The 8,263-nt window shown below is 37.2% G+C and overlaps 1 protein-coding gene across 1 annotated transcript; it reads right to left on the reverse strand.

Annotated features, from left to right (window-relative positions):
- Positions 1–5,459: 5,459 nt before the first annotated feature.
- Positions 5,460–7,678, reverse strand: LOC103438581 (WAT1-related protein At5g07050). The gene is made up of 6 exons (XM_008377111.4): positions 7,272–7,678; positions 7,040–7,156; positions 6,664–6,913; positions 6,395–6,556; positions 6,129–6,280; positions 5,460–5,888 (listed from the first exon to the last, which is right to left on the reverse strand). The coding sequence occupies exons 1-6, from the start codon at positions 7,532–7,534 to the stop codon at positions 5,654–5,656; spliced, it is 1,179 nt and encodes a 392-aa protein (XP_008375333.2). The 5' UTR covers positions 7,535–7,678; the 3' UTR covers positions 5,460–5,653.
- Between the last annotated feature and the right edge of the window lie 585 nt (positions 7,679–8,263).

Genomic DNA, 8,263 nt, shown 5'->3' on the forward strand with positions numbered 1-8,263 from the left:
AGGTATGATGTCATTACTTATAGTAAGAGGATGCCTAAAACGTTGCATCACAGATCATCCTAGATATCCCAAACGTACATCCATAACGAAAATTCCTTTGGAATTGTGACTTTTTGGCCCGCCATATAGTGGGCCTAAATGGGTGTAATCTACTTGTTAAGTGTTTCATCTTCTCTAGAATATGCTTCTGGCTATATTCGTAGGAAGTGCAATATAGTAATATGCCAAGGAGTTTTACTCCATTTTCTACATTGGTTTCAATATGTTATAATATTCTCGAATATCCCTAAAGCTCAAAAAGGTGTTCTCCCAGAACGAAGTGAGTATAAGGCGGCCCTTTATGGTAAATTTAGTACCATTGGACAATATAAGACAATGTCATTCCCCACAATCAGGTTGGATAAGCCTGAAAGGTTGTCAGGGGATGATTAGGTATGAAGTTAAGCCTGAAAGGTTGTTAGGGGATGATTAGGTATGAAGTTAGAATAAAATCAGATAGCTAACGTCCCCACAAAATATACCTAAGCATGGGTTAATTGTAGTCACATGTGGTAATTTTCGTTAATTAACTCTTATTCGAATATAATAGTGACATCCAAACACCAATCTTAAATCCGAGAACAATGTAAATTGTTCACAAAGTAAACAAATATACAATGGGGGTTTGGCCAATAGAGCCTTCCATGTCAAATTTCGCTCACCAAATGTGTTAGGTGGAGCAAAATTAGTCTCACATATTGACTTTGGGAATGGTACTTTTCAATAACATTGGTAGAGGCATAGAAAAGTGCATAAACAATGATCTATTGTGTCAAAACGGAATTAGATTTTGCAAGGTTGAGGTTCGGGAATACTATCGCTTATTCTTAAAGTTTTAGGTGCCAAGGATCATGCTTCGGGCATGATACCACCTATTGGCATGCCTGATTCTACCATATGTTGTAAAACAAACTCGAAATGGGATTATGAGAGAGAGATAAACCCAGACTTGGGTTCTTTAACCGAACTTGGAGGGGTCTGTTTGGTAGGCCTTTGCAGAAGCAGAGCATTACCGTTCGATGCACCTCTGCCGAAGCAGAGCATAACCTTCGGTGCATCCCTGTCGAAGCAAGACACCACCATTTGGTAGACTCCAAGGTTTATATCGTTCGGTACCTCTCAGCCGAATTGTTGAGGTACCTTTCTCTCACAAGTGTGGTAGTAGTCAGATCCGAGAATTTGGTAAACTTCCACTCTCTATGCTACTACTTCAGGAGCAATTTAGATATAGAAGGACGAGAAAGGTTTTCTTCCAATCAAAATTGGATCGGATATAAACTTCAGAATTGTACCTATTCATGGACGTAAAGGTTTTAATCATGTTTTGCTTCGGGCAAGAATTGATCTTTGCTTGATTTAAAATAGTCCATAGTGAGTCAAAGAGCCATAGAGTCCTCGATAGTGAGGTACTTCCATTTGATATGCTTCAGGCATAAGTCTTCGAATGAAGATCATGGCGGAGGCTTATTTCAGCTCTTCCACACCATAACTGGCTACAATGATTTCGTAACTAGTCGTAGTCAAGTGGGGTGTCACATCTTGTATCCATGTAAAGTAGTTTCTTGTTCAAAACTTCCAAATCATTGAAATCGAACTTGTTACTGTTTGACAATACGCTGAATGGTGGAAACAAGAATGTGATTGGTGTTTTAGGAAATAAAATTTCCATAAACATCAACGTTAGAACACTTTGGTTCTAAGACATGGTTTGGTTTAAACGGATTTAAGCATGGAGAATTTTGGGTCTCAACATGAGTGTTGTGTGTTAAGAAACTTCATGTTTCTATGGCACTTTTCCGAAACTTCGGGTTCGGAAGTATGCAAGTTCATAATACCTACAAACAAACACAATAGATACAAAAATATGCAATAAGAAAATATGCAAATAGATCTTTAGGTCTAGAATTATAATTGAATTAATTATTTGGACTTTGGGCTAAATTACCCAAATTGTCTAAAAAAAAAAAGCAATTAAGCTCGGGACCTAAAAACATGGGTTGAGCAATTTTCTGTCGTGGGTCCAGGCCTAGAAACTGGGCTGGAATGGTTGATCAAGCCAAGGGGTTGTAGGCCTAAGGTAGCAAACGGGCTACTAAGGGAAACCAGGCCTAAAAATAGGCCTAAGGTAGGGCGTTGATTTGGTGTATCGTAGTGCAGGAAAACACATCAGCCACATGGGCTAGGTTCCACTGCGGCGGGGACATGGGGAACATCGAGGCCCATCTGGGTTGGTGTTGTGAGTGGGCCGAGAGATAGGGCTTGCGGCAGGTAAACCCAAAAGCCAAATTTGGGTCTAGATTTGTCCGAGAAGAGCTAAAGCCCAAAGGGCTTGGTTTTTGGACCAAAAGAACAACCCAACCATATGTTGGGTGTGCTCACCGGGGAAGAATGCCGGACTCGTCGCTTCTGGCAGTGGTCGAGGGGGTATGGTTCACCATAGAACCTCTTCCCAGGTGACGGGGAGTCAAACTCGAGGTCAATAAACCAAGAAACTCTCGGGTTCGAGTTTAGGGTTTCAAACTCCAGTGAGATTTCAAAAGATCTTAGCCACAATTTCGATTCAAGTCATCGGGAAAAGCAGTCGTGGTGGTTGGGTATGGTTGCATGCCATGTTTTTGTCAGAAATCGGTGGTGACGCCAGTGATGGCGTCGGGTTCTGGGTTTGGAGACTTGCAGGGCTTCATGGTCTTGGCTTTGCTTTAGGGTTTAGGTTTAAACGAATCCAAAAACGAAAACAAAATTTCAATTCAATTCAATGCATATTGTATAGTTTAATGCATGAGCAGTTATTTGATGCAATTCATGACAATATCAAATTCACATAATTCAACAATTATGAATATAATGCATGCACAATTTATGTAGAATCTAAAATTTGAAAAACTTAAAGTTGGGTCATGCATTATGGTGAATGTTCATGTTATCAGGGCTGCAAAAATATCGAGATAAAAACCGTTGTTTTGGAAGAACCTGATTGTGTGATGATATCGATGAACTGGTTTGACGCAAAAAATTATTTCTTCAATTTTGGCTTTCCATCTCCAAAGCTTGTATCACGTTCAACATAAGAAAAATTAATTGAATCAATAAAAGCATATGAATTCAATAAAATCAAAATTTAATCAATTAAAATTAATTGAAATGTAATACTCCCATGATTGAAGACGAGTAAATTCTTTTTAGCACAATGTGCAAAGCGTGTTGATAATGTGTTGTGACCTATATTAACTGAGGGGTGCAACATAGAGAGAAAGAGAAAGATAGAGAATAGACTTGAGGAATTGTGTGTGTTAATTCCCCAGTTCTTGTGCCTTTATTTATAGTAATAAGAAGAAGAGAAACTTGCTCTCCAAGTAATACTAAGTCTATCAGGAAAGATCTTCTAGATCTCAAATGATTCCTAATCTATCTCTACTTAGGATTTACATAATCACAATATATATTAGAACGTATGTCACAACATTAATATATATATATATATATATATAATAATAACTTCCATATTATTAACAATACATATTCTTATATTACCTCCAACATCGAGAAAGTTGTTGTCTTTAAAATGCTACATACATTAAATATGTGGTATTTCTCTTTTAGTTGTATTGTGGCATTTTAGAACAAAACCCTACATTCACGGATGATATTTCAATTTGGATATCTCTCGATGGTTAATTTTGGGACAAAATCAGCTCACTTCTTCCAAAAATGAGGTTTTGTGGTGGATTTGAGTTCTCATCAAGCAACGTGGTGCAATTAACGAGCTGTATATTTCGAATGAGGTGATATGCCATACAAGATTCCATTCTCACGTACGCTTTATTCTACAGAATAGAACCATTGAGTGTGATTTTACATAAAAAACTAATAAAGAATAAAAGGTCGTACCCAGTGCACAAGGCTCCCGCTTTAAGCAGGGTCTGGGAGAGGTGAATGTCGGCTAGCCTTACCCCCAGGGGGTAAGGCTAGCCGACATTCACCTCTCCCAGACCCTGCTTAAAGCGGGAGCCTTGTGCACTGGGTACGACCTTTTATTCTTTATTAGTTTTTTATGTAAAATCACACTCAATGGTTCTATTCTGTAGAACCATTGAGTGTGATTTATTCTTTATCGAGTTCTTCTTGATCCTTTTAAGCCGTTAAAATAAGACTCAAATCATCTAGAACCTTTCGGTTATTAATACGATCAGTACTGGTATTTCATCGAAATATTATGCTCTCTATAGATTTTTTTTTTTTTGTAGCGTCAAATATTCTGATGGATAGAAAGTTTGGTTTCTAATCATTCGATTTGGGTTTAGAGTTCTCACCTCCTCTAAATAACAATTTTTGAATCTTCCCCTCTTTAAGAAGTATTAACCTTTGCAATTGCGCAAGAACCCATTATCTAAACTATATATTAATAGAACCCTCTTTGTCAACCGAAGAAGGTGAAAAGTCTTCTAAACTACATATTAATAGAATTCTCTTTGTCAACCGAAAGAGGGTGAAAAATCTATCTAGTCTTCTATCGCAACATAAAAGATAAGGACAGTAACGTAATTTCACAAAACAAAATTTTGCTATTTTTTGTTTAAGCATCACAAACAAGTGATTTTAACATCTCTAATTTTAAAAAATTAAAAAAAATAGACCTCTCTTCATCTCTTCCCACTCTCACGTTCTGTCTCACTCGCTTCCTCTCTCCTTCAATTTTAAAAACAAAAATAAAACATTTCACACACACTTTGTGTGTGGCATATAATAGTAAAAGATAATTAAAATTATAAGGGCTTATGATCTATATAATAAAATATTAAATGAAATGAACCAAAATTAATTTTAATTTGTTTATAGGATACATAAGCATACAAAGTACTAAACAAAAGTTCTGAATGAGCCTAGTAATACCATAGCGTATAGAGTTGCTATATGATTGACGAAGGAATCATTTGGTAGCTAGTGTCGTATATATACATATTCTGAACTAGAAATATCAAAGAGAGAATGGAGGCATCGGATGCCAACAAATCAAATAAGATTCTGGGATAAACAAGCCGATATGCAAATACTAAGACTCCTTAATTTCTTTTCCTTTTTTTTTTTAATTATAGACGACGATGTTTTGAGCTATAAACGAGTATGAGGAGGCAAACATCGTGACCGTGGAGATATATTTCAAGGGCTAAGAATGATTGGAGAACACAAGAGGGAAAGGCTAAATGACAGTGGGGAGATGCAAGTCCACTACCTTATAGGGGGCCAACAAGGCTACAAGCCCCAACATATCAAAGTGTTTACCCCGCATGCATGCAGTATCCCTTAGTGGAATCTGAATCAGACGTCAGCAACTGTCCACGTGTCAAAATATACAAACATTCCAAATTGAAAAAGTAGAGAGAGAGAGAGAGAGAGACCAATGGAGAATTGCAAAAGAAGAGGCAAAAGAAGAGGCAATGCGATTCTCTTAATTCCATTAGCTCAAAATCAATACAATATTAGATTCCATTCATGATAAGCTAGCACAGCAAAACCCCATAAACTTTAAATACTAGAACTCTTAAGAAATGAGGTGCTGAAAAGACAAAAATCCCATTGCCACGCATGCATGATGATCTCTAATTCCATGATTTGACTAGGCATTTGGCATTGGGTTGGTTTTCATTGGGGGTTCTGTGATGGGCATTGAAATAGCAACCGAGGAGAGCTTGGTATTAGCTCCAACATCTCCGTTAACGGTGAACATGGACACACCGTTTACTTGAGAACCCTTTATTACTTCCGGGATCTCCTCCTTCTCCAATACTTCTTTGTGTTTTCCCCACAGGACTGCATAAAGCCCGAACACGATCAATACAGCTCCGAGTACGCTGCACGCACAAGTGAATTGAACAAATCAGCCAAGAGGGGATGAGAAATGTAAAACGAATATTGAATAAACATATTATAGTTACAAGCTACTTTTATCAACATTAGATAAGTAATTAGTAATGTGATCAATAAATATGTTCTAAACAACATCACTCGTATAAAAATGTCTGGGTGTGTGTATGTATTTACACTTTTATTTTGCATGCATGCAGGTTGAAGGGAAGAGAAAAATTAATTACCTTCCAAGAAATATTTTTTCTGCAAGGATGAAGGATCCCATGATTGCCACAATGATCATCATCAAAGGGCTAAAAGCAGTTGCAAATACGGGACCTCTCATCTTCATCACTAGCCCTTGCACATAGTACGAAATGCTTGATGTGACAATTCCCTTTAACAAATGAAAATGAAAAAACAAAGTTAGTGTCATTATTCATGAGAGAGAGAGAGAGAGAGAGAGAGAGAGAGAGAGAGAGAGAGGGAGAGAAAGAGAGTTATAACATACAGCATAGGCAGCAGCTAAGAGGTTCATGTCAAAACCTATTCTCCAGACGGAGGGTTTGCGTTCCATCACAAACGTAACAGCAATAGCCTGCAGAGTTCCTATGCCGCATATCATTGATGTGAGAGACAGCTGATGGTTCTTGTAGGTCTTCAACGCGTTGTTCTGTAAATATTCAACAAACAAATTAAACAAAATGTTAAAATTTTAATTCGCTTTCAAACTAAAAAACGATTGAAAACGCAGAATTTTGTTTGTTGTATAACTCTTACTTGTAACACAAATAAAGAAGCCCAGGCAAGAGTAGCAATGGTTAGCATAATGGATCCCAAAAACCAGTGTTTGTCACCAGTCCCAGTGGTATCTGTGACATATGATTTTCGTGGGTGAATATACTTAGACCACAACATCTCTACAATTGGCCCCCTGTACAAGGTCATCAGCATGGCCCCCGCCACTGTCAATACTGTTCCGATTACCTTTGCTTGGCACCTTACTTTCTTGATGTCTAGCACTTCCATCCTAATTTTCATTCCAACAAATCAAATTAATTAATAAACATAATATATTAATCATGATCATTAACAACTAAATTATAAATTAATATGGGATTATTGTATACGTATTTGCTAGCTATTGCGCCCTTACCGGCATATGACGGCCAGGACAAAAGTCATAGCCGGAAGCATGTTGCTCATGGCACAAGAGAACGTTGGAGACGTAAACTTCAACCCGGCATAGTAGAAGTTCTGGTCAATCACCGGACTACATAATGAGAGGTGCATGGTTAAAAATGTCGTTACAATTGTGGAATAATACTAATCAAAGTGTCTGACAAGATAACATATTTGAATGACTAATTTAGCATATAGTAACTAACCCAAGAAGGCCGAGGATAAATATTTGCATGAACATTGAGAATGTCATTTTTGGTTGCTTCTTCCTCTCAAAAAAGAAGGCAAATGGGGCTATAATAGCAGTAGCAATGGCATGGCGATAAACCACAAGCACATAGTGACTCATTCCTCTGTTGAGAGAAACTTTGGTGATGATGTTCATTCCGGCGTAGCCGAATTGTAGAGAGATCATTGCAAAGTAGGGTTTCGAGCTCTCAAGGAAGCTGCCGAAGCCAGCCTTCTCCATTTTTGAAGAAAAAAATAAACTAAAGGACTTTGCTAATTAGAACTATAAGTTTATAACTGATGTTGCTGAGAAAAATACAAGGCCAGAGAGGAAACAAACCACTACTCAAAGAGGTTATGTGTTTCTCCCTAGAGAGGAGTAAGGGAGTGGCCACCTATTTATATCAGGTGGGAGGGAACTGTGCATATTGATAAATACAGTGCCATTCATCGTCACTCTCAACTTGCTGCCTAACTTTCACAATTTACCATCCACTATACAATATTGTCGGAAAGAAATCAACCTTGCGTTTACATCTTCTTTTCTTTTCTTTCTTTAAAGTATCTCTTTTAGTTTAATACTCTCCGTCTCTCTCTACATTATATTCCAAAATTTTGGCAAAGATTCCTATATAAGAATCATATCGCTTTAGTATTTTCTTTTGTATAAAAAATCCCTCCTATAGTAGTAATGGAAAATGTGTGTAGTTTCATTACATTCTTTTAGTAATTATATTATGTTCTGCACATACATAAAAAAAATATTGATTTATATATATATAGGTACATGCATATCAGATATCATGCTTCCAATTTTTGAGAGATTTTTCAATGTGCTTGGAATATGAGGCGAACACTACATGTCATTCTAGAATTAGGGATACTTGGAAAAAAAAAAACTTTCCTCTAATTGTATAATGACATGTGGTGTTCCACCCCATGTTCTGAATACAAAACCTACAGGTATATA

The sequence above is a fragment of the Malus domestica genome, chromosome 07, assembly GCF_042453785.1.
Source record: "Malus domestica chromosome 07, GDT2T_hap1".
NCBI classification, from domain to species: Eukaryota; Viridiplantae; Streptophyta; class Magnoliopsida; order Rosales; family Rosaceae; genus Malus; species Malus domestica.

Coding starts and splice junctions, on each gene's coding strand:
- LOC103438581 (XM_008377111.4), bottom strand. CDS start 7,534: ATGGAGAAGGCTGGCTTCGGCAGCTTCCTTGAGAGCTCGAAACCCTAC. Junction 7,157..7,271: donor TTTATCCTCGGCCTTCTTGG/GTTAGTTACTAT, acceptor CTCATTATGTAG/TCCGGTGATTGACCAGAACT. Junction 5,889..6,128: donor GAAAAAATATTTCTTGGAAG/GTAATTAATTTT, acceptor TTGTGCGTGCAG/CGTACTCGGAGCTGTATTGA.